Consider the following 27,698-nt stretch of genomic DNA (forward strand, 5'->3'; position numbering starts at 1 on the left):
ATGGATTAAATTTTAATTTTAATCAGACCCATGTTTTTATGTTTTCCGTTATTCAGCAACACATTTGATAATAAAGCCAGTCTGCACATCTACTGGTGTTTGCCATACAATACTCTGTGAAAATTTTGCATAAAAAAAAATCAAACACTTGTCTATATGAATATATTGAGGTAAAAACAATTGTCTAATGTTGACTGACTTTATGAAGTCTTTTTACCAACAATTTTTGATAAAATCTCATTTCATTTTGTACAATTGGCAGCCAGTTTTACTGTACAAATTTTCACATTTAAAATTGAGTAGTACAACCTATTTCCAGAATTACTAAACAGTACAGATTCACAGATATATAATGTCCCAAAAAATTCATTTCCTTTCATTTAGAGTCAACATTTCACATAATATTGTAAAATGTCTCCAAGGATTTTAACACATGCTGCAAACGTGACTAGCTCACAATCACATTATAAAACTAAATCAATATTCAATGTCTGGCTCCATTTAACAAAGCAATTTTGACTAGACAATAAGCACAAGGCATTTTCTTAAAATATCAACTGCAATCAAATCAAATCTCGTTTTCTTTTTGGGAAAAATATGACCATAGTCAATCTTATAAACACTGCTCAGTAAACACCAAAACTCAAATTTCCAATACAAAATTAAACTACAAAGATGTTGCATCACTGATCACCAACCTGTTGAAGGGAGAGGCTTATTTTTTATGCTTCAGCTGCTAAAATTGAAGTAAAAAAAGAACTTTGGTAAATAACTACAAAGATGTTGCATCACTGATCACCAATCTATTGACCAACTATCTTTTGAAGGGAGCGGCTTATTTTTTTTTAAGCTACAGTGCTTAAATTGAAGTAAAAAAAATAATTTGGTAATTCACAAGGAAAGTCCTTTTATTCAATTTTTATTTTAACAGCTGAAATTTTTAACACCCATCTAAATAGAATCGACCACTAGAAGACAATTGGTCAATAGATGGATGAATATTGAAGCAATAGATAGTTCATCGTCATTGTATTGAAATTTTCACAAGAGCCTAACAATCCATCGTCACCACAAAAGAAAATACTATAGTACCTGAAATCAGCATGGCAGCTAATTTGTCATCAATATTTCAACAACGTCCAAAAACCTCTTTTCTTACATTTTTTTTTTGGGGTCGGTCATTTTAAAATTACGTCAAGTCCCATGAGTATTACATTTATTTGTAATAAAATGCAGTATGATAAATTTCAACATTCTTTGATAAAATTTAAGATTCACCATATGTTGTAATGTGAATTCATTTTTTTCCTGGTACCAATTTTCTTGAATTGAAGAAAAATTGTATTTTCGTGGGTATTGATTTTGAGGATTTTCCTATCTGCAAACAAGCCTGGAGCAAATGTATAATTCAGTAACATGGTTTACCTAATACTTATATCAAGAAAATTGGCAACAGAGGTACAATAATGAATTCACAGTAGTTTTATATTCATATTTAAAGAGTCATGTGGCTTAAAAATAAATTAACAAGCACTTACAAATGGTTACCTGAAAAATACAATTAAATTTGAAAGAAGTCCTTCAAAAATATATACACTGTACAAATAATGTTACAAGATGACAATAATATATATGAACAAGAACATTTATAACAAGTTATCTTTCATAACAATAAAAACTAGGTGAAGGATTTTGTTATTTTGAAAAACAGGTACATGTACATAAAATAGTCATAGTAAAATTATTGAAGAATTCTAGTAGAGTAATCCCTTCCAAAAATTATAATGCAATTTTCACAATTCTGCAGTTATATATTATCTATTTTCAAACTGATACTATTTCAATTAAATTTGTAAAAGAATCTTTACTTGTGTTAATTTTAGAAACAATTCGTTTTGTTCACATTACAATAAACAGACTAAAAAGGCCAATTTCAAATATTTAAATTAATAACTGCATTTCTTTGAATTATGGATCTTCTAACCCATTCAAAATCTTTCTTACATTTAAATTGATGAATTTATCAATGGAATGACTTGTATGTGACATGAAGTGTGCAAACTATATAAAAACACTACTTCTTTTCTACTTAAATGATTTAGAAATAACAAATGTCATACATTTATACAGAGTTTTATTGGTTCTATTCCTTTTATTAATTTTTGGTTTTTCAGATACGGCATTGTATGGGGAATTTACACAAACCTTGTTATGAACCTGTTCAAATAAAAGTGTATGAAAAATAAATAAAATTTATTTCCGTATCGTTTGTCAAATAATTCTGCTTCAATCAGTTTAAAAATCAATTTAACTTTTTCTCCACTCGCCTTCATTATCAAAATACATCTCATTCTTAATACAAAATGGCCAGTCTTTATTAAAGAGATTCAACATTGTTTTAAATGCCTTCAGTACATAACAATCAATATAAGATAAACAGAACAAAGCTGTTAACCCTGAATAATAAAACATTCTTTAAAATCGATCAGATATAATGAAACATTAACATTTATGATTAATTCTAGTGACAGCCCGGATGCTATTCAACTAGACACCAGCCCCCTTCCTCTTTAGTAGCCATTGTTATATATTTCATTTTTAACTTGCATTTGAGTGATGAATCAAGTTTATATTAAAGTAACGGGTTTGAAATGAAACAGTAATTTGAATCTAGGAATTTTCTTTGAACACCCTTCAGAATGTCATGGCAAGAATATAAACCACATGAAGTTTGTTCAAGTTGAATAAAACCTTCAAAAATAAATTACAAAAATCCAAAATTCCTTCATTTCGACTGTTTTCCAGAAATGATAGTAAAGTTAAACATTTTAACTACCATGACTACAGGAGTAAAAATTCACTCCAAAATAAACAATACGGTTAAAAAATCTGTTAACATAATTTATTTTTGAAGATTTATAGAATGCTGTATGAACAGGATTATGAAACAACCATACTTGTAAATCTATCCATATTATTTTAAGATAAAAGCACAGTAACTAATATTTGTCATTCATGGTTCTTTTTAAATTGTAGATCTTCAACATATTTTGTACTGCTATAGTAAAGCATTGAAACATACCATATCAAAACTAAATGCATTTATCTGATGTTCTATCACACATGTACAAAAATATAACCTTCTTGTATCTTACGACAAAACATTCGATTTACAGCTAGTTTTAAAAGCAAATCATGAAGCTTTCAAACAAGCAACAAAATAAAGCATTCTTCAAAAAAACCAAAAACAAACAAATGGTACAGCCATGTTAATGTATCCCTGGCCCATTTAAGATGTTTGGAACAATTACCTTGTGTATCATATATTGATGGAAATATGCTAAGAATACATCTGTTGGCCATGCATAGCAACTTTTAGCTGCGTATAGTTTAGTGTTAGTTCTTTCTTTTGCCCCCGGAAATATGGTTTTTAAGTTATTTCCGTGTTCAAATATTTCACTTGTTAAGAGCATCAGTAAACCAATCCAGTTCAGGTTCAAGGTAATCTGGCATTTGGTAAAATTAACAATTGGTAGAATGATAGCATAATGCCACTCAATTTCAAAATGGAAGACCAGCCCTATTTCTTCTTTCTCAAGTGAAATATAAATTTTTGATTTATTGGCTACAATATCATTGCTACTTCATTTAACAAGTGGTAAAAATGAACCCATGGTATTTAAAATATTTCTCCATGAAAGAAAATATTTATTACTTGTACAGTACTAAATTATGTGGTTTTAACAATTTTGAAATACCACACAAATCTTAATTTATTGATAAATCAATTTTCTCTACTGAGATGCATAAATTTCCTCCTCAACAAGGTTAAAAGCCTCCAAAGCTAATGCACTTCATCAGCGTATTATGCATTAATTACTATACATGACCGGATCTGATGCATACTTTGTCTTGTAAACAAAGATGAATATGGTTAATGTCAAAAGTTTAAACAAAAATAATAAAAATTTGACAAATGACTGACATGAGGTGATAAAAGTTTGTTCTAATGTCTTTTTCATTGTTGTTTGCACTCTTCTGGTTTACCTCCGGCAGTCTGAAAATAGAAATGCAATGAATGTAAACAATTGCTACACGAAAGCTGAATGACTTACAACCACTTAGAATCACTTTTGTTTATTTGTGAGGTTCGTGTTACTCAGTCTGGCTTTTTATATTGTGTGTTTGGCTTATTGTGTACTGTTGGTTGTTCTTCTTTTTTGGCCATGGTATTGTCAGTCTAGACTTAGATATCATTTACCATATACACATATCTTTTATTATGTCAGACTTCAAACAACCAAAGAATCACTTTCAAATCCACTTTTTTTAACACTATTTCAATCCTTCCTATTTAGAGTATTGGACTGTTTAGGTCATCTAACAATAAAAAGTTATGACTGTAGAGGAGAGATGTATGTTCAATGAAAAAATTATGCAGTAAAAAAAAAATCAGAAATGTGGACAGTTTATATGTAAAAACAGATAATAAATGCAGTCTTTTCAAACCAGGTGGTCATAAACCATGTAAAACATTGTGTGGTAGTAAAAACTTGGTTCATTGAATACATTGGACAATACAAACAAAACTTATATCAAGTACCTGCCCAGACATCTAGTATGAAACATTTACAAGTCATGCATGAAGCCAGATGTCACAAAAAAAAACTACACCCCAACTAACCCTCTCCATTTCAAATTATTTTCTTTGAAATAAAAGATGCATGTTTCAGTCAACAAAAATATGTAAAACCATGCAGACTTGAACTCGTGCTAAAACCAGGAACTTCATAAAAATAAATTAACAGACAACCAATGCTGTACATGTTCTTATAATGTGCTGATAACTATTAATTAAGGTACCCAAATTAAGTGCTATCCCTTGATAGATGCATATCCAAGTCACAAGTAATGTAATTAATTAAAGAAGGGTTTTCACAAATATACATAATTATGCAACTTGAATATCTGAGTATAACATGTCATTAATAAATTGCATGGCAATTGCTGGATATGATCTTAAGTATCAGAGATGCAAACAGTTTTTTTTCCCTGTCAGACAATGGGGCCTACAGGGTACCAAGTTTTGCCAGACCCATTTATTCACTCAAAAATCAAATGAAATTATGCTATTGAACAAACGTTAATTTTGATTTTTTTGATATTATTATTATTTTAAAATAACCTGTGATTCATAACAATTGTAGTTTATTGAATAATACATTACATAATATTGATCTGATTAAAAGTTATTCTTCACAAGAGTACTTGGAAACAAGATAGTCTTTTACCGGGTTTCGACCCACTTACAAATTTTATCGGCCATGACATATTTCCTGAACTTATCAACTATGCTTAATAGACCTCCTTCCTAGAGAGCGAATTTCTAAAACAAAAAACATGACGGAAATACGGAGAATTGTTCGGGGCGAGATGGACAAGGTACGAAAGACTATTACTGGGCGAAAATACTGGTTCCCGGAGTTAGAAAATGCTGGGGAACAGGACATTTACTTTTATTAAAGATGATCGCAATTTTATAAACAAAATACACTGCCGGGGCCGACAGGGATTTCAGTTTTGATGGACCCAAGCGGACTTAAATATTGCCGGCCATCAGGTCCTGCACAGCTACGAGTTTTGCCGGACCTGCATAAATTCTGCCCCTTAGGTCCGACGATTAGTTGCATCTCTGAAGTATATGTTTTTTCATGCCTCAGCCTGGCTATAATGTATGGGTGTTTCTCATTGTTGAATGCTGTACTGTTACCTATAATTTCTTAAATCCATTTCATTTGAACTTCAGGGGATAGTTGTCTCATTGGCAATCCTAACATATCTCCTTATTTTCATGTGTTGTTTTAAACTATCAAAGGTAGAAGATAGCATTTAGTAAAAAATTTATCCCAAAAAATTACAATACATGCAAAAACAACAGACAAAGCAACAGAGTATAAACACTGACTGACTGAAAAGGATAACACGCTCTTTATCAATACTTAGAAGTTGTGAACAAGCAGAAGAATTCTCTCAGAGTGGATAAAATAAAAGCACAACTTAAACATTCATGTTTTGATAAATGAAACCTTAAATAACAAGCATTAGGTGAGTTTTATTAGTTTATCATCAGTTGTGGTATAGCAATCTACTTACTAGAAAACATTTCATCTTCATGGTGTTATTATTTACTTATCTTAAAAATTATCAAAGTGCTTGCAAGCACTGTGGGTAAAGAGCAGTGGCAGATCCAGATATACGATACAAAACACAAAATATCATGAGAATAAAAAGACATAGGAGCATAACACTTTGAGGTACTGAAGATTCGTCATTAAAAAGGTTTTATGCAGCCCATTCAATAGCTTAAAAGGAGATGCAAATTCATACCTTCATTTATCACTTTGAAAAGGAGTAAAAAATACAAATAGATATCTTTTGTTCGGGAAACACCTATTCATCACCTTGCTAACTTTCCAATACTTAGTATATAAGTTAATTTAAAAACTAGAGGCTCTAAAGAGCCTGTGTCGCTCACCTTGGTCTATGTGAAAATTAAACAAAGGACGTAGATGGATTCATGACAAAATTGTGTTTTGGTGATGTGTTTGTACACTTATAAATTTACTGAACATTCTAGCTGCTTACAATTATCTCTATCTATAATTAACTTGGCCCAGTAGTTTCAGAGAAGATTTTTGTAAAAGATTACTAAGATTTACGAAAAAATGGTTAAAACATGACTATAAAGGGCAATAACTCCTAAGGGGGTCAACTGACAATTTCGGTCATGTTGACTTATTTGTAGATCTTACTTTGCCAACATTTATTGTTTTTTACAGTTTATCTCTATCTATAATAATATTCAAGATAATAACCAAAAACAGCAAAATTTCCTTAAAATTACCAGTTCAGGGGCAGCAAACTAACAACGGGTTGTCCAATTCATCTAGAAATTTCAGGGCAGATAGATTTTGACCTGATTAACAAATTTACTTCAGTCAGATTTGCTTTAAATGCTTTGGTTTTTGAGTTATAAGCCAAAAACTGAATTTTACCCCTATGTTCTATTTTTAGCTGTGGCAGCCATCTTGGTTGATAGACCGGGTCACGCCACACATTTTTCAAACTAGATACCCAAATGATAATTGTGGTCAAGTTTGGTTTAATTTGGCCCTGTAGTATCAGTGGAGAAGATTTTTGTAAAAGATAACTAAGATTTACAAAAAAATGTTAAAAATTGATGATAAAGGGCAATAACTCCTAAAGGGGTCAACTGACCATTTCGGTCATGTTGACTTAATTGTAAATCTTACTTTGCCGAACATTATTGCAGTTTACAGTTTATCTCTATCTATAATAATATTCAAGATAATAACCAAAAACAGCAAAATTTGATTAAAATTACCAATTCAGGGGCAGCAACCCAACAACAGGTTGTCCGATTGATCTGAAAATTTCAGGGCAGATAGATCTTGACCTGATGAACAATTTTACCCCGTGTCAGATTTGTTCTAAATGCTTTGGTTTTTGAGTTATAAGCAAAAAAATGAATTTTACCCCTATGTTCTACTTTTAGCTGTGGCGGCCATCTTGGTTGGTTGCCCGGGTCACGCCACACATTTTTTAAACTAGATACCCCAATGATAGTTGTGGCCGAGGTTGGTTTAATTTGGCTCAGTTGTTTCAGAGGAGAAGATTATTGTATAAGGTTACGAAGATTTACGAAAAATGGTAAAAAATTTACTATAAAGGGCAATAACTCCATAAGGGGTCAACTGACCATTTCGGTCATGTTGACTTATTTGTCAATCTTTCTTTGCTGAACATTATTGCTGTTTACAATTTATCTCTATCTATAATCTATTATCATATTCAAGATAATAACCAAAAACAGCAAAATTTCCAAAAAATTACCAATTCAGGGGCAGCAACCCAACAACAGGTGGTCTGATTGATCTGAAAATTTCAGGGCAGATAAATGTTGACCTGATGAACAATTATTCTAAATTTGCTCTAAATGCTTTGGTTTTTGAGTTATAAGCCAAAAACTGCATTTTACCCCTATGTTCTATTTTTAGCCGTGGCGGCCATCTTGGATGGTTGACCAGGTCACCAGACACATTTTTTAAACTAGATACCCCAATGATGATTGTGGCCAAGTTTTGTAAAATTTGGCCCAGTAGTTTCAGGAGAAGATTTTTGTAAAAGTTAACGACGAGGACGGACGCAAAGTGATGGGAAAAGCTCACTTGGCTCTTCGGGCCAGGTGAGCTAAAAAAGGATATGCACATTTATAATGACAGGTACTGTTCTTCAGGCTAACGGATAAAAGCAAAGATACATAATTGAATTGATGACTTTTATCAGAGCTCTTTAAATACTTTCAACTAATATTTTCATATTTACAGTGATTGCAACATTTTGATTGGACAGTGTTGCAATTTAACAAACTTCTACTCAGACTGATTAAAATATGCTCAATAAATACTCATTTAGTATTGACACAAAGCAAAATCCAGACATTTTGGTCGATAAATAGAGAATTACTTCAGAAAAACGTATCTATAAAATTCACCAGATGTTCCATTTATAGTAATGGTGCCTACCTAAGCAAGTTGGAAAGAAGATCAGAAATATTTTTAAACTAAATTTGCCTAGTGATTTCTCAGGAAGCTCTTGAAAAATGAAAGGCTAACAGTTTTCATGTTATTGCTCCTATGGGCCCTTACATTGAATGTTGGCTAGCAATTTCAAACCCCCATTTTTGGAAAGAAATGTCATCCTTTTGCCTGTTCACAAGTTCTTGCATGAAAATAATACAAAACCAACAAAACAATTACCAATTATTTTTATTTTCTTTTAAGCTGCATCCTAAAAGAAGATACTTATATTATTAACACATTTATAAATAAAATGTTTAAGGAATAATGAACATTGATAGAAAGATTTAAAAAAAAATATATAACGTTACCCCTTTTAGTCAGACATGTAATAAAATATAACTTAAGCTTGAAGAGACAAGATGCTGAATGATATTTTGTTATATTCTAATGATAATGAATGTTTAAGATCAGTTTTTGTAAAACAAATTTCAACAACAGGCAAATATGAAGTCCTTTCTAATTTGCTAAAGTTTGTCATGGAACCACCACCATAAATTATATTCAACTACCTGCAATATGAGTGTAGGAAAAGCTGATTAAGGAATAACATCTGAAACCCTCTAGATGACAACCTGACATTTCGAAAAATTGGGAATCATAACATGATTTTCATGATTGCATTAACATGTATCCTTATTGACTTTCTAGATGACATGACAACATACTAATTTTTGGCAGCCAGTTTTAATCAAAAGGAAGCAGGAGTCCCAAGAGAGAATTCATACCTTCAGTAATAACCTCAACATCATATTCAATTAAGATGGAGTCTAATGAGGGGGGATAGGACCTTCATCGGGACTCTGGGATCGGGTGTTTTTAAGCTCGGGATTGATCCTGTCGGGATCTGGGAATTCTTTTTTTTTCAAATTTCGGGACCTCTGGATTTCATGTTTTTAAGTCTGGGATTTGGAGTTGAAAGCCTAGTGATGTGGTAGTTTACTTAGACCACTTGGACACCCAGGACCTAACTAAATACAAAACAGACTAACTGACACACATAACGCACCCAGCAACTGTAGGTGTCACCATGTGGCATTAAAAAAACTAAATTGAAAAATAAACACATCTTTGAAAGGACCTTTAGTACAGTAAAACCATCAAAAAGTTCTTAAAAAAACATTTCTTAGAAATGAGAAGAAAATGGATAATGATGTCTTCCAGGCTGTTCAACAAGAAGCAAATTAAACAAATCAAAGTGAATTAACAATCCTGTACAATTCTCACCTGAGGATTATAATCTGGGTCTGCATCCTCATCATATTCACCTTCCTCTTCACCCTGTAAATATATATAAACATTTCATAATGACTTTTAAAGGAACTTATGTAAGGTGGAGGCTCTTTTATTAAAATCATAGAGAAAAAAAGGTTTTGAATAATACATAATTCTTAAAAAAATCATATATTAAGGGAAACATAACCACACCCCAATCACTTGTAAAATGTGCAAATGTAAGAAGATGTTGTTGGGTTTTGTTTATATATTGTAATAACCAGGGTTTGAAATTAGAAGAGGCCCACTAGCTAATGGCCCCTAAAATTTGTCATGGGCTCCTATAATTTCTTTGCTTTTCTTGTATGGAGAACAATATATAATGGGTACAAAATATAAGATGTGGACTACTATGCTGAAATTTTAATGTATTTGCTTTGTTGCTTTGGTTTTAAATAATTCAATAGACATATATGTTATATGAATTGTAAAATTTGAAAAAAATAAATTTGCAGGTTTCTCAATAAAGTAAGTCTTTGAGTTCCATGACCGAATGGCGAGTCCTTTGAAGAGACTGCATAACTCCTTAGTGAGAGCAGTGAACTTATAATTAGTAATTCTTACCTCCTCTTCTTCTTCATCAAACTGAAAAACAAAAACATTTGTTCAATATCTTGATTTTGAATTATATTTCAATTTTCTCCAACTCCATATATTATTAAACGGTAACCATTGATTTTGTTAATCCTAGGAAATTACCAATTACAGCTCAGAATTTTTCCCAAAGCACCACATAATTATCACCATCTATAATTGAGTTCTTGAAAACTTTTCATTGGTTTTATTGGTAGTATAACAAAACTCTCCAATGTTGGTCAAGGCATCAAATTGTAAATTCCTGTGATCCCATTACTGTGTATAAATTAAAGACGGTTTTTTGATAGCAGTAAAAAGATCTTCCTCAACATATGAACCCACAAGCCACCATTTCAGAGTGGGGTAGAACTAGAGTCTTGGGAACAGGCCCAGGAAACAGCTGCACACAAGACAACAATGGCACACATGGGTATGTCATTTAAATTGAAATACCTCAAACATCACAAAGAAAGCCATGCACACCAAAAATAAGAAGGTGTCCAACAACACAAAAAGAAACCCACATCATGCACCAGCTCAAAAAGCCTTTAAATTGCAAAACTAGACCAGCAAACATGAAATAAAATGTCCATCCTATTCAGAAACACTCATGCTCTACTTAATAATATCAAGAGTTGCAGATATTATGGGTGGCTGTGTCAAATGAATCAATAAAGGCAAAATATATCACAATCATTAGCAGCCCATACATTTTTCAGTTGTGTCTTTTAAGAGTATTACTAAAAGGCAATGTAAATATTTTGTCATGACAAGAGTTCTTTATTTTTTCAAGAAAAAAATTAGTAGCTTTTGGTTGTGGTGGAGTGTCAAGTATGATGGCTTCATTTAAATGCTCGCTCAAAGTTTTTTCTTAATACTTTTATCCATTAAAAGAAGGTTAAACAAAGCATGAGTGTATCTGAAAATAATGAAACAGATGAAAGGCATGGCATTTATCTAACTTTTTTATGTTCAATGTCCATGGTCTTCATGTCAAATCAGATAACCACAAGATTACCACAATTATATTGGCTGATGTTCATTTTGACAGTGTTAGTTACAGTTGTCTATTATCCTGCTTTACTATTCAAGAAAAGGATATGGGTAAAATATACCATATGACAAAAAGGCAGACAAAAATAAAAATAATGTAAAATATGGCAGATTAGTAAATAAGTGTGTGCAAAGCGCTTCTCAGGACTTACCTTCATCATCCAGGTGCGCTGGAAGCCAAAAGTTTGGCATTGAAATTGCAATTAATACAGGAAATCCCAAAATAATTACAAACTACCCACAAATAAAAACAACAAAAACCCAGGGATAACCAAACAAGTTATTTGCATTACACTAGTCTAAAAGTGGAATTATATTAAATAAGTTCTCTCTACTAAATTGCATTTTTAACAGATTAAAATGAACAAAAAACTGTTAAAAATATGTAAATATCTTGTAGAAACTTACATCATCATCATTTTCTAAAGCCTCTCCAGTAAAATATAATACAGCTCTAGGCACTATTCTCTCTCTTATAAAATGTCCTATTTCAAAATCAGCTGCTAATAATGCTTCTAAATCTTCATCCTGCATAGTCAAAAAATAGATATCATAGTACTGAATAGCAATCAACTATTGTAAATTACATATTCATTTCAATGTACACACAGAATAGTATTAAACTATATGATCAAATTCTTCTTTGCTCACTTGACCTGGTGCTTTATTTGTATGTAAAGAAAAAATGGAAATTTTGTGTGTGTTAAAATCACATTTAGTAGTGGTACTTTTAAGTTGTTTATGACAGCTAGTTATGTTAAAGAATTAGTACTTAAGTCTTCCACCTCCTTAGCTAATTGAATGCCCCCTACGGTTATTTTACTGTTTGCAGTGTCTGCAATCATTCAAAAAATAATCATTTTGATAAAATTACAACAGTATGCAACAGATTACATCATACCAAATAAAAACTGGTTTTCAAAAAGAAAGTGAGAATAGTTGACTGCTTGAATCTGTCAACAGACAATACTCTTTACTTTAAACTTGAAGTGTGAGTGTACTTTTTTTTAGGCAAAATGTTTAAATTCAATATGTTTGTTCCTACACAACTATATACATACCATTTCTGATTCATCTTCAGGAACTGAAAAGAAAAGCAAAATATGTATAAAAATGTATGCCAATTTTTTATGTTGTAAAACAAAGTACATTTTGCATCAATTTGATCAAATGTGGAATTGCTTTACTTGAAAAACCACAGGTTAACAATCCTACTAAGTTATCAAAAGTAGTGTACATTTCTTCATTACTTTTCAAGCTACATCCATGAAATAACGAGTTAAAATATAAGGTGTTTTGTCTGGGTTTTTTTATGCAATGTCAACTGATACCAAGACTGCATTTTATATGGAAATGGTAAATAATTTTGTAATTTTATCATTGTGGGGTATAAATATTCTCTATTAAAAGCATTAGTTTACTGAAACACATGGTTGTTATAACTTAACTTATGTCAGATGTAGAGAACAGTATCAGACCATGACCTTGCAGATAGTGCATTCTAACACCAATTTAAATACTACACACACAACCTTTGCTGAATTATTCTACAAAGTAGAAATATAAGCCAGATAAAATTGTATATCTGTATGTGATTTATAAAGTTAAAATTCATGAAAACCATGCTGTCAAATTACCATGATAACTCAGAAGTATTATTCATACATTTTGGGAATTCTGAAGTTCCATGTCAAATAATATTTGGAATATGGGGTATTGTTAAAAATGACCTTGGAAGAACAGGATAACAAGAACCCTTCAATAGTACACGGATGCTTCCACCTGAAGCAGGACAGACGGAAGAAGCGGATGCCCTAGGTGGGGCATAAAAACAACTTAAACTCTGCTAGCAAAGAAAAATAATACTATTTAAGTATTTGATAGATCAGTCAGTGCATAAATTGTTTAACTCTTACCTTGTGGCGGACTAAAGAAATTGAAAAATGAATCATTTTGTATGGTTTTAGTTATAGTCCTAGTTGTCCCTCGTCCTTTATGTTTTTGTTTCTTTTTCACTGTTTTTACTGTTACATTTTGTCCTTTAACCCAATCTATTTCACATCTGAAAAGAAAATTTGAAAAACATATATTCAAAACACTTGTAAAAATATAATTATCCTACTACAGGACAACAAAACAGTTATACATCAATCAAAGCTTAAAGTATATCGTTGCTCATGTTAAATTAGTGTCCATGAACTAGATAAACCTGATGGAAGTAAATATAAATTTCAGCTTAAGATCTGTTAACTATTATTTACTTGATCTACTGATCACATAGCATAAACAAACAGTATCAGAGATGTTAAAAGCTTTTTATTTTTATCAATTAATTCAAATTGCTACTATTAATTTAATCCTAAAATAAGATCATTATGACCAGTTTTTTTTATCCAATTTGCCATCACAAAAGAAAAATACTAATCTACGTACCCTTTACATTTAATTATTTCTGGACCTTCAAATGAAAATGGATCTGCTTCATCTGGTTCTGATCTCATGGTGTATGTTTTTGTCAATAATGTGTTATTAAAAAATTTGTTTGATTCAAACTGGAATTCTAATGTAAAACCCTGCAATGATACATACATACAATGATATAAATATTGTGTGGTGCAAGACATCTTTTCAAATATGTTCCATGTAATTCCTACTAAAGGTAGTCAAGTACCAATATTAAGTGGTCGATTTAGGCTCAAATTAAAATACTTGCAATTCCTTTTTACCTACATTATATTTCTAACGGTGGAAAACCTTAATGAACACTACTCTTTTTACTTGTTGTTACATGTACCAATACTACATACAAATCAATAGAACAGTATTAGTGAAAACATTGCAGTTTATTCGATGAAACCAAAGTGATTTAAAGTTGAGTGTTTTCTGTTCAATCATTTTTGTTTTATAAGGATTGCAGGTTAGAGACCTATCTCCCATCTTAAGCACATTAAAAAATAAGCATTTATTGAGACAGCTTAAGCTTAAGAAATAATAAGAAAATAAGGATGTAAAAGACTTTTAAATATAATTAAGTTACTCCTACACTTGCAATATTGTCCCAAGTATATCTACCAGTTTTTATACCTCTTATTAGCTAGGGAAATCTGATATTTTAGTGTGTTTTAATAACAACCTATTGCAGAATATGAGAGTATGATTTGCTTTTAACATGTTTTAGAAGCACTCAATATCTTAATTACGTGAAAACACTTACCATTTCTTCACCACTTAAAAATTTAACTTTTACATCTTGTAGATGGTTGAGTATAGGCTCATCATGATCCTAAAATCAAGAGATATAATGTATTATAAGTAAAATGGTTTATTGATGTTTATAGTATTAAATAGAATATGTAGTTCAGATGATTTATACTTATTGGTGAATGTGTAACTAAACTGAAGTTAGTTGAATCTCAATTTGACTGTTACAACATATTAATAGTGTTATTTGCTTAATATCAATGGCAAACAGTTTGAAACAAATGTAAATGGAAAATTTGTCTATGGGACGCAGATGTGAAGCCCCAGCTTGCATATAAAGGTTATAAAGTGACGCTACCCGAATTCAAACTTGATCTGTTTTGTGGTATAAATAATCATTGTGTACAAGTTTCATAACATATAGTTGAGAGGCAAACTCAAGTTTATACATGCTAGAATTAAATTGTGAAGAACTATAAATTAATTACGAGTGGCCTTACCTACATTCTGAAGAACTATAAATAATTACGAGTGGCCTAACCTACATTGTGAAGAACTATAAATTAATTTAGAGTGGCCTTACCTGAATCATTTCAGATAACATATCTACATTTTTGAAAACTGTTAACCAGAAGCTAGGAATGCCTTTGACGTCTGCTCCTTCATCTTAAAAGAACATATTTGATAAATAGATGTATATCAATTGTAATACAAGTACTATTAAATGTTATTGTATAAATTACATTTTTTCCAATGAAATATAACCTTTAATTCTAATTGATCTGTAAAAATATATTGTGCATAGGACAGTTCAAATATAAAATATCCCTTTGAATTTGGCTCAAGCTTGTTTTTTTGTGTGATATTGTCTGCATAAATTACAATTGACCTTCGAAATTAAGACAAACTACCATGCGAAAATACAAAACTACTTTGTTGAAAAACTTGAAAACTTAAAAAAATCTACATTAAATTATATTCAATGAATGCATGCATCATAAAATCAAAGTGCTGGATAGCACCTCTGGAAAGTTTGCAACTTTAGCTGTGTATTATTCCAAAAAGGTTATAGACGTGTATTAATTCAAATATGTATTTCAACACAGCTTTGATGTATTAAACTAAACCATTGTCTCGTCAGTAATTATCAAAATCTCTTTTTCATGTTTATCATAAAAAGTTTTGACATTTTCTCATGATTGCAACCTTAAACTGTCATGACTGTAGATCTAAAACAATGAAATATACATGCAGAAAGCTCTGTTAATTTCTTTAAGTACCCATGCCATGTCAACTTCAAGGGCCTGTGAATCGGTATTTTTCTATTGGTTCAAGTCCTTCATATTTGTTTTTAGTAAATTAACACTTAAGTTTTTGTTTGTTTGAATTGTTCCATATGTTTCATATCGGGGCCTGTTAAAGCTTTCTACATGTTTATGGTACAAACGTTAACATTTCTCATTATTGACGACCTTTAGAGTGGCCTATAGTTATTAATACATTTTCATTCTTTGAACTCTTTTGGATAGCATTGGTTTTTTTGCAAAAAATACTGCATCCTTACTTATAAATAAGACAGTTACAGTAACTTAAATCAATACAACTGTAAAGAAAGTGAATTTATATTAAAGGCTTTTATTAAAAATAGGGAACATGTCCATGGGACTCAAATGATGCCCTCGCTAGCAATAACGTTATAAACTCATGAACTGTAAATGTGACACTACCAAAATTTTTACTTGATCTGAATTATGGGTTAATAAACACTGTGTATTCATTCTAATTATACAGTATTGTGCAATAGAATTGTAAGATCTTGACATTTGTTTTGTGTCAGAAACCAAAATGTTATGTCAACAATTTGATCGCAATCCAAATTCAGAGCTGTATCAAGCTTGAATGTTGTGTCCATACTTGTCCCACCTGTTCAGGGTTCGACTTCTGCGGTCGTATAAAGCTGTGCCCTGCAGAGCATCTGGTTTCATTTGTAACAAAGCACAACCCTAGAGCAGTAAAACTAAATCCACAAATTCAAACTTGATCAGTGTTTGTGGTAATGAGAATTGTGTATAAGTTTTAACATTTGGTTAAGACAAACTATACTAATTAGAGAACAGAAGCTGATAAGTTTCCAGCAACTTTTCTTTTTGTAAAGTCGCATTAAACGCGAGAATGGTACAAGTTTAGTGTTACGCAACAAAATTTCAAACTTGACTTATGAATTGTGGTTATAAGCATTGCGTATCAGTTTCATACAATTTGGTTCAGGCAAACTAAAGTATCAAAACAGAAACGAATTTTGGGATATATACGGAGGTACTTATAAGTAAGGGAAGAATGTACATACTTACAGAAGAACAAGGATAAAAGTCAATACGGTGGGAGCATAACAACAGCAGTATGACCACATGAATAAAAGGTTTATATATACGCTAGATTCATAATTTTTTTGTTGTAAGCCATTCGTTTGATATATTATGGTAATCATTGCCTCTGTATTTGGATGACAAAGCAATTGAATTTCTATTAAAAAAAAAGGGCATGCTATGCACATGTTTGTCTGTAATCTATATAAATTTTGAGGTGAAATGCAGCCATTTAAGCCAAAGGGTACACATCATTATAATTTCAAGTACCTTAATCATTTCTACAGCACTTGTCTTAATACCCTGAGCTATGGTATTCAAGAAGTAGATGCTGACCTGGTTGCTTTTAATATGGATGCTACAATGTATATGATACGAATTTGCGATAATACACCAGAGGTGGTATGATGTAAATTATTGGAAGAAGACTGAAGAAGAATTGACGTTGGTCAATGTTTTTTTCTGCTGTCAGTTTGATCCACTTGAGTATGCTGAACGAGTGAAGGCCCTTATATCCACATTGGAATGTATTTTAAAAAAGTTTTCAACTGATTTTTGGCATCAAAACCTTTAGTCGATGTTTAGACAAAAACAATGCATTTTAAAATTATTATTCTTTTTTATGAAAGCCGGTACCGTATTTACCTGTACTCGTCCATTACTGAGACATTAGACATTAGACATTAGACATATAATTATCGAGTATTTTATATTCTATCACCTGTGTTTTGTTATAAAAAAATTCATTATCACTTGTCAATTATCCGACGGCTTGCACCTCATTCCCGATTTTTTCGATACTCTCGGCCTTTTACCACGTTTACGTACATACATAGTAAACAGGTAAAAGTAGAGCGGAAAATGTTCATTCATGAAATTTTCATGAATGAAACTGACGCAATCTGGCGTAGATTTCTTGTGATTTTCTCTTCAGCGTTTGGCAGATCCGCGAAGTAGTGTTTGAGATACTCATTTTCAAAATGAAGTTAAATTCATCTGAATCATCGGTGAACACTCAATTTTTTATTTATTAAAGCTGTAATCTTTTCAGTCAAATGAGAAGTTACTCAAAATTTTAAAAGAACCTTCCAAGAATCAGAATTCAAACACTAGTACTAAATTATCTCGGATCAGAATAAATGGCGATAATCTGTCACCATAAGTTTGAGGCCGATGGCTATGGAAAGTAGGCAATAGCAAGCTATAGCAAACTTTCCAAAAACAACCTTAAGCAAACCACAAATTAATGATGATAGAGGCCTTAGGTATTTGGACAGGCAATTCAATGGCTAAACTAAAACTACACTATCCTGCATGAATTAAGCAACAGAAAATCTAAAGAAGTCAAGTGAATGATCTCCTTATAGCTTGATTGATCAAAACAAATATATAAGCGAATTATTGCCCAGCTTTACTACCTGTTTTAGGTTTTTCATTCGACTTTTCCTCATCTAAGAAAACACAACAAGTAACTGATTTTAGTCTTTGTTAAAAATGTTCAGAAATTTTGTTTACAGCATTTTCACTTTCTAAAATAAAACCATTTCTAATCTGAAAGGCATTTTAAATCATTACTGATTCTTTGCAAGTGACTACAAACTGATTTAAGTCCAATATAACTCATCACAAGATTTTAAATATTTCGGTATGAAACCGTTATAATCTTAATTGGTGTGTACCCAACTTATTTCTAGAAGAAAAATCAAAGTGTGACGTGGATGAATACAAAAGTGGACCCTTTCTTAAGCTACTGCTCAGCTGACAATTGACAATTTAGAGTGTAAATGATTCCAGGAGAATTTATCAACACTAACATAGAATCTTCCAGTTTTGTAAATAACAGTACTCACTATCTTCTTTTTTCTCTTTATCTTCAGAATCGGCCTTCTCTGCATCTCCAATTTTAGCTTTGTTCTTCACCTCATCCTAAAACAAGAGGTTCATTTTATTGCAAAACTACATTTGAATGTTTATTGATGTCTTAAGAATCCATATTACTGAATTTTACAAAATTGCAGATGTAGATACAAAGTAGTCTTAGATTTAGGTACTGCTATAGCATATTCAACATAAATTTTGTTTAATTTGTTGGCCATGAAGGTTAAATGATTACTTAATCAAAATTGATACTTGCTGCCAGTAGCACTGTCATATGACCTAACACATTTTAATATAAAATCAATGTAATTCACCAGATTTTCTATTTGTGTTGTGAACATGATTTTCCACCGAGTTTTTTTAAAATTTTGTACTGAAGATACAGAACTGAAATGGGTGATAATTTCAAAGTAAATGATTGAAACACAACATTATACACATACAGGTACATACAAAAAAAGATACAAATAACAAGACAAGAAATTTACTTGAACATGCATGCAGAATACAGAATAATAAATAGATAAAGAAACTACATAAACAACAATGGTAAAGATATCTTTACCGAAAGTTGAGCCACCTTTTCATCTTCTTTCTCTTCATCACTTGGCCAATCACAGTCATCGTCTGTTGGTTCTACTCCCCCAGTTACAACTTTAGATCTCTGAAATAACAAATGACATATTCCTTTAAAAACTTTTCGAATTTTTACTTTCATTTGTGGTTGTGGTAGTAGGAGGAACATAAGGCATTCAAATCAATTATTTCTGGATCTTACCATTTTTCTTTTAATTTTGGAAGAGTTACAAGTATAAAATGAAAATTTTATTTTATGGATTGTTTGGGTATGAAAAGTACCTCATATCCATTTATAATTGTGGAACAGACCTTCTATTTGCACTTTATAAAAGCTTTTGTTTCTGACTAATGTTTGCACAGAAACCCACCTTTTATCAGTTTTAATATCAAATTTAACAAATAAATTTGAAAAAATACAGAGAAAGCTAACTTGCTTTTAAGTATTTTGGCATTAAAATTCATACTATGTATACACATATAGTGTTCAATATCGTCTGTGAATAGAAACATTGAATCCTGTAAATAATAACACAAGTATAATTGTAAATTTACCTTCTCGAAAAGTGGTATATACTTGGTAGCATATTTACATTCCAATTCATGGACTTCTTTGTAGAAATCACCTTCAATCTTGGAAGAGTCAAATTGTAGTTTTTTCAGAGCTTTTATCCTTCTCTTGACCGACTTCGGTAAACTGCAAGAAATCGTATAGTCATAAAGAAATGAAGAAAGCATCACGTCTCTTGAACTTGAGACAACATTAATGACTTACTATTTCCTCAACTAAAATAATTAAACATGCTAATTTAACTGATTGCCTAATCACCAATAACCTTTGCCACAATAATTTGTGCCTGCTCCTATATCTAGTATCCTTTTTCAGCATTTACAATTAGTTGTTTAATTTCAAAATCTAGAAACTGCAATTTTTAACTAGTTTAATTCTATTATTTTAAAACAAAATCATGTATATTTAAAACAAATCTGCATATATGTTTTGATAATAACATCTTCTTTCAAAAAATTCGTAAGGGTTCCGTGGAACCCAGTGTCTCGCCTACTTTTGCTGTAACTCCCAGGCTCAACAAAAATGAGGTAAACAATCAATAAAAATATTCCTCATGATACTATCTTTTGATTGTAAGAAGCTTCTGTCCAAGTTTGGTAAAAATTTCAGGATAGTTTATGAATCGAATAAATGTTTAAAAAACTTTAACTGCAGACTGTATGTAATGTTAACTGGAAGAAAAACTAAGTCCATTTATAAGTAAAATACAGATACACAGGTACCAAATATTAACAAAATTTCCTTTCTAGATACTAGCTTTTGATCATAAACAAGCTTCTGTCCAAGTTTGGTACAAATTTAAAATAGCATAAGAAAGTCATTAATTTTTTTTTAAATTTAACCACATATTGAATGTTTTGTTCCTGGCAGAAAAACTAAGTCCATTTAAAAGTATAATACGGAAAAAATGAATTTATTTTTTTTTACAAAATTTACTTCTGGATACTATCTTATGATCATAAACAAGCTTCTGTCCAAGTTTAGTAGAAATCCAGTATAGTTTAAGAAAGATATTCAAATTTTAAAAACTTTTACCACAGAGTGAATGTAATGTTTCCCCGCAGAAAAACTAAGTCCATTTAAAAGTATAATACGGAAAAAATGAATTCATTTTTTTACAAAATTTACTTCTGTATACTATCTTATGATCATAAACAAGCTTCTGTCCAAGTTTGGTACAAACCCAAGATAGTTAAAGAAAGTAATTAAAATTTTAAAAACTTTAACCACAGAGTTAATGTAATGTTTCCCCGCAGAAAAACTAAGTCCATTTATAAATAAAATACAGAAAAAATGGAATTTTATTTTTACAAAATTTACTTCTGGATACTATCTTATGATCACAAACAAGCTTCTGTCCAAGTTTGGTAGAAACCCAGTATAGTTTAAGAAAGTTATTAAATTTTCAAAAACTTTAACCACAGAGTGAATATTTGTTGACGCCGCCGACGCCGACGGAATGTAGGATCACTTAGTCTCGCTTTTTCGACTAAAGTCGAAGGCTCGACAAAAATATTGACATATGATGCACATTTTAAAAAGGCAACACTGATGGCCATTCAAATGGATATGTATCACCAACACAATATAAACTACATTCCCTCTTGCTTTGCTACCTTGAAACAATGTTGTGTTAACCCAATTAAGCCAGAGAACATTGAAAAATTCATATTTAATTTCATATCAAAATTTGGTTTGTGAGAAGAAATATACCTCTGAATATATCCAGAAGGTGTACCGACTATTCCATCCATTCTGGACTGAAGTGCTGCAAGAACCTGTGGATTCTGCATTAGCTGACTGGTCAGTCCTAGAGCTGTTTGATTGGGTGGAACATCATCTTCTGGAGAAAACAAAACATCATTTATCAATTAACATGCTACTTATAAGTAATATCCACTTAAAACAAGTAGTTCATAGTAGTTCAACCCAATAAAAAATATAGGAAAACTAAAATTACACTCAAGTTATTGCCTGGAAACTAGAAAAATACTTGTTTTAGCCCCTTTATTCCTAATCTTTGGTCCCATATCCCTGAAAATGAATCCAAACCTTATACTTGTGATTTTAAACATTGTGATATAATTTCAGAGCAATTGAAATACTTGTACACAAGTTATTATCCTGAAACTAGAAAAATGCTCGTTTTGGGTCCCTTATTCCTAAACGGTTGGGACCACCATCCCCAAATTTAATCCCAACCTTCATTTTGTGGTATTGAACTTTCTGAAAAAAAATCATAAAGGTCTATTCACTTAAACTAAAGTTATTATCCGGAAACCAATGTGTCTTCGGACGACATCATACGATCCGAAAAAAAATTTGGGGTCGTATAATAAAGCAGTGAAACATATTTGGGAACCCTGTGGTATATGAATCATCTCTTCTATAAAAGTTGACTTTTAAATAGAAAATATCTACTTGTTTCTACAAGATTTTCACTAGAACAAGGGCAAGTAGAAAGTAAGGCCATACTACACTTAATTGTTCCTATTAATTACCTTCTTCCTCCTCATCTACTTCCTCTACATCAGGGTCAGTTTCTTCAACAGTTGTTGGGTTGCTGTAACAGTTACAAATATCAAAATTATTTACATTGTGATGGACATGTAGCATTTGAATATTTGATTAAATTGTACAACGCAATGTGTGGAGAAAAAGAAATGCTAAGGTCTGATGTAAATATAACTTGTTTGCATTTCACGAGGTCATATTGTTCAGACTGTTTATGACATCTTTAGACTAAATCCATCGATTTGATTTGTTACTTTGTTGCATACATTGTATTTATTTTTCTTTCATTATTTTGGACATAAATTGGGCCATTTGTTTTCTCGTTTGAACTGTTTTACATTTGTCATTTCCTGGCCTTTTACAGCTGAATATGTGATGTGAGCTTTGTTCATTTATGAAGGCTGTGCAGTGTCCTAGAGTTGTTAATTTCTGTCATTTGGTCTCTCAAGAAGAGTCGTCTCCGTGACAATCATACCACACACTTTTTTAATTGAATTTAATAAAATTTCTTTAGAGGGTCACACAGCTACTAGCTATGACAATTATCTTTCCTTTAAGGACTTTTGCTTTGAAATATAACTAGACAGAGAGAGTTTTTCTCTCAATTTTTATTAATGTAGTCTTTGTGGTATTGTTTGTTTTTACATTTTGGTCATTGAATTACAAGTTTTTCTTCTACCTCTAAATTTTATTTTTTGTGAGGATTACAAAATATTTTTGTATAGAAAACATTTGAACTATAATTTCAAGGCACAATTTTATCTCCTTAATTTCATTTTTAATTAATCATTATATAATTATCACTGAACTGAAAAATTGACTTCTTGTATATATTTATGTCAATTCAATATACTGATGGATTTTACAGAATTAAGCAGAAATTGAATTCCAGGTTTCACAAAGATAAATTTATTAAACATACCTTTCTGGATCAGCCATGACTGGTTAAGCCCTACAATTGAAGAAATCTAATAGTTATCAAATGTAGTACTTTCTTTTGAATAAGTGGACACAATATTGATAAATGTTGTCTTACTTTATCATATCTGATAGGGCGAGGAGTGTAATATGCAGGTTATTTGGTCATACATCAGTCTGTGCTTAACATTTTTTTGTTTTTTTTTCAGAAAATCAATTTTTACCATGAATATCATTTAACAACAAATGTACAGTACATTTAAAAATGAAAACAACAGGATAAGCTTAATTAAATGATATTTATTTTTGTTTGGACAATCAAAAAATTTGTTCAATCAGATAAAATCTACAACATTAAACAAAAAATGTTTAGCACAGACTAATTTGTTGTAGATTTTATCTGATTGAACAATTTTTTTGATTGTCCAAACAAAAATAAAATATCATTTAATTAAGCTTATCCTGTTGTTTTCATTTTTAAATGTACTGTACATTTGCAGTGATATTGTTTGCCTTAAATTAGTGGAGAATAAAGGCTTTTTCCCCTGGAGAAAAATCCCAATTTGAAACAAAAATGGCTTAAAATTATTCCCCAAAAGACAACCTTTTTCCCAAACAGTGCAGTCTTAGTAGAAATTGTGCATAATTTCAAACTGAAAAACACTCATTTAAACATTTTTCATGCCTGAAATGACTATATGTGCAGTTTCACAGACAAAAGTGGTCTTATTTCAAAGCAGGAGTAGACTCTTGAAAGGGGGTCTGTAAATTGAAGTTTCAGTCAAATTTTTGGTTTATTTTGAATTTCCCAATTTGATGAAAATGACGCATATTTTCCCAATAAAAAAGGGTAGAGCATACCTGCCAACTTTCACGATTTAGGCGTGTACTACACGATTTTGACCCTTTGTCACGATTGCACGATCGTGTTCCTGAAAAACCCTCTAAAACACGATTTGGTGAAAATCTACACGAAAAATATTGTTGTTCCCGATTTTGAACTGTGTTCAATGGCGGACAATCTTGTTCAGCCAATCAAATTGTATGTTTCTCATGATCAAATTAATCAGCCAATCAAAAACGTTTTCTCTCAAGATTATTCTAACATGCTAGATATTGAACTTGTGTTGTATTCCTGTTTGTTGGTGGTCAGAATAGCAAAAACGTGAACATGGCAAATGATTTTTCAACTGCAAGGAGGTTCTTACACAGAATAAGAATAAAAGCATGGCTGATTGACAATTTCAATGATGCAGTAAGACCATGAAGATAATAAATAGTAGTTTATTCACTAATAAATTTATTGACATTACACTTGCTGTAACATAATTTTATTTATGTATTTAATCATTTAAAGTTTAATCATTTAAAATATAATGTACTATTCATTATTTTTCAAATGGACCCCCCCCCCCCCCCCACATCAACATGAGGAATCACTTAAATGAAGGACTACCCTTAGTCAAGGGGTCACTCTTGTAAAAATTAATAAAATAGAAAAATGAAGATTTATTAATTTATAAATGGGAAATTCAAACATTATATTTGGAACAGCTTTTCTAAATGAAGGGTCCTATTATTTTGAATAATAAAGAAGATATAAGGCAAAGAACATATCTAAATTCATGTGTTGACCATATAATACCAGATAGAGCATAAGATGTATAGTTCTTTGGGAAAAGTTTCTTCAAATGACATGAATGTGTGCTCATCTGTACTTAAAAAGTGGTTTTAAATGTCCTTACATGGAGGGGGTATCCCTAGGTGTTATTACCAACCTGATAAAGGTCCTTCTTTGTGTATAATTTTGAATTGTAAAAGTCAACAACCATTTTGCATCCTTGCACATAAAAATAATTCCTGGTCTTACAGCTTCTTGTTCATATTTTCTGCTGATATTATAACCTTAATCATGCAAATAAACTTAAGAAAAAGGCATGTAAGCTCCTCTTACAAATATGACACTTTTTCTAGACCACAAAACAGCACGCGCAAAATAGTCGTCGCAAAGAATTGTAACCTATGAAATTGTTGTCGCGCGCTAAAACCCCCATGGGCATTCTCAAAAGTTGGCAGGTATGGTAGAGGTAGTTTTGAAAAAAGCCAACAATATCACTGATTTGTTGTTTAATGATATTCAAGGTAAAAATTGATTTTCTGAAAAGCAGTTGATATATGCACTTTTTTTGTCATGATTGCTTCCTTCATTAGTCATGTTATATTTTAAGGGCTTACTGTGAATAGTCCCTTTGACCATACTTCAGAGTAAACAGTTCAATTTCTATTGATTTATGGACGGGCATATTATGCCTGTCCACATTATAATACAATAACAAGTAACATAACAGAGGACAGGTGGTGAAAACACCCAATATATGATTTGCAGACCAGTCCATTTCATGCGGCTGAAAACTAAACAGGACATAGTACCTAACCTATTTTTATTTAAGTTATTTTAGCAGCAAGTTCTTGTCAAGTTTGTCCTTCCCTTTTTACACAACTGAACAGTCAGAGCTCAGACATAAACAAGTCTATTTCTGTTTAGACTTAAAGAAGTCAAAACATGTATTTTCTATAAAAAGGTGTTTTCAATTTTAGACTTATCTAAGTCACAAAATGACAGACTTGTTTAAGTCTATTTATGTTGATGAAAAAACTGAACTTGACTTGGTGGCCAAACTACCCCACCTATGACAGTAAAAACCTGTCTGAGAGTTCACAAGTACTTGATCTATCTATATTTAATTATCTTATTGAACATCCTTACTAGACACAGATGTTTTACCTCATTAAGTGTGGATCCAGGTGGTTGCATTGTAAGGTTAATTAACATGATCCCCGATTTTTTAGACTCTCATTCATATTTTTCTTTAGAAGACAAGGCATTGGCTTTCAATGTTGTCATTATTTGATTTAGATGCATAACCTTTTTACAAGTATGCGTGGGTCTTGAAGTTAATCAATTTTAGTAACTTATCGACTTGTATGAGTCGATATTTGCAACCTTTTGATTCTGGTCAATCATTTCTTGTTTAACAATATTCGACTTATTTAAGTCGTATTTTGTCTTGCATTAAAGGGAGACAAATCCTAAAACTTACAAATTTAGACCTCTATAAGTCAAAAGCAGATTCAGACTTATTTATGTCTGAGCTCTGACTGCTGAATAATTATTGTCCACCAATTTGCATGAAGTTTCTAAGTAAATCTAATAGTCAGCTGATGTAAATTGGACAATTCAATCAACTTGCTTGCCAGATTGGGTGTCAGCAATACTGTTTTTTTTCTGAGGGTTGAAAGTCTTCTGTTGACCAAGACGACTAAAGGGAGCATTGAAGTGCTTCAAATTTGCTCTTGCACACCTTATAGGTCGACAGTGCTCCCTCTATCGTTGTGTTAAAGCCAGTAATTGTATCCACACAGTACTCTCCAGATACAGATTCTGTTGAGTTCCCATAGATGTATGATAGTTATCTTCATTTATTTTTAATGCTATGTCACTATTATGAGTACTTTACTAAGTAATATATTTTAATCAACATGAATTTAAAAGGCAAATCTGATTTTAAGGCAAAATACATGCATATTGATTGATTGCCAGTAACCAACAACTCTGCACTAGGGGAGACATTACGCATCCCACAAAAATTTTACGGGAAAAGAGCACGAGTGTTCTGTTGAAGTCATCATTTTACGTCGAATAAGTATCGACTTTTGAACTATGATAATGTTTAAATAAACAATTATAGAATGGATAACTAGTTTATAAGGTTCGATTTTTTATCTCTTTGTTCTAGAATTAGAAATTTGTTCTTCTTCATACCTTTGTCGGTCTTGGAACACGAGGGAATATGGTGGAAAAGGCAAGGTTTTGTAAACTTATTTTTGATTGGATTAAAATTTTGATCAATTTATACAATTCACCAATCAGAATTGTTTAAACAGGAAAGGTTTGGGCGTTGGCGGGATTTTCGTCTGCAAGGCACTTGCTGCCTTATTTGTCGTACAACTTTAAAACATAAATTGATTTGATATAAAAGTTTTGAATTCAATTAAAAAAATAATAAACAACAGCTTCGTTTGTCCTTAATTCTATAGGTTGCCTTTTGA

General features: G+C 31.3%; 1 protein-coding gene across 8 annotated transcripts; it reads right to left on the reverse strand.

Annotated features, from left to right (window-relative positions):
- LOC134685124 (nucleosome assembly protein 1-like 1) lies at positions 1–27,485 on the reverse strand. 8 transcript variants are annotated; one of them, XM_063544583.1, is made up of 19 exons: positions 27,412–27,485; positions 23,593–23,622; positions 22,658–22,719; positions 21,870–21,999; positions 20,141–20,282; positions 19,575–19,673; positions 18,982–19,057; positions 18,550–18,582; positions 15,349–15,431; positions 14,779–14,847; positions 13,998–14,137; positions 13,481–13,626; positions 12,626–12,648; positions 11,973–12,092; positions 11,717–11,734; positions 10,500–10,520; positions 9,888–9,941; positions 8,841–8,871; positions 1–4,057 (listed from the first exon to the last, which is right to left on the reverse strand). In XM_063544583.1, the coding sequence occupies exons 2-18, from the start codon at positions 23,607–23,609 to the stop codon at positions 8,860–8,862; spliced, it is 1,245 nt and encodes a 414-aa protein (XP_063400653.1). In that variant the 5' UTR covers positions 23,610–23,622; positions 27,412–27,485; the 3' UTR covers positions 1–4,057; positions 8,841–8,859. The 8 variants fall into 8 exon arrangements, with proteins under 8 accessions (XP_063400653.1, XP_063400651.1, XP_063400656.1 ...); XM_063544581.1 differs by lacking the exon at positions 8,841–8,871 and having other exon boundaries at positions 19,590–19,673; XM_063544586.1 differs by lacking the exon at positions 11,717–11,734.
- Between the last annotated feature and the right edge of the window lie 213 nt (positions 27,486–27,698).

Source organism: Mytilus trossulus, chromosome 9, assembly GCF_036588685.1.
Source record: "Mytilus trossulus isolate FHL-02 chromosome 9, PNRI_Mtr1.1.1.hap1, whole genome shotgun sequence".
NCBI lineage: Eukaryota > Metazoa > Mollusca > Bivalvia > Mytilida > Mytilidae > Mytilus > Mytilus trossulus.

Coding starts and splice junctions, on each gene's coding strand:
- LOC134685124 (XM_063544580.1), bottom strand. Junction 22,000..22,657: donor AGTAGATGAGGAGGAAGAAG/GTAATTAATAGG, acceptor TGTTTTCTCCAG/AAGATGATGTTCCACCCAAT. Junction 12,093..12,625: donor CTGAAGATGAATCAGAAATG/GTATGTATATAG, acceptor TTGACTATGCAG/GATGAAGATTTAGAAGCATT.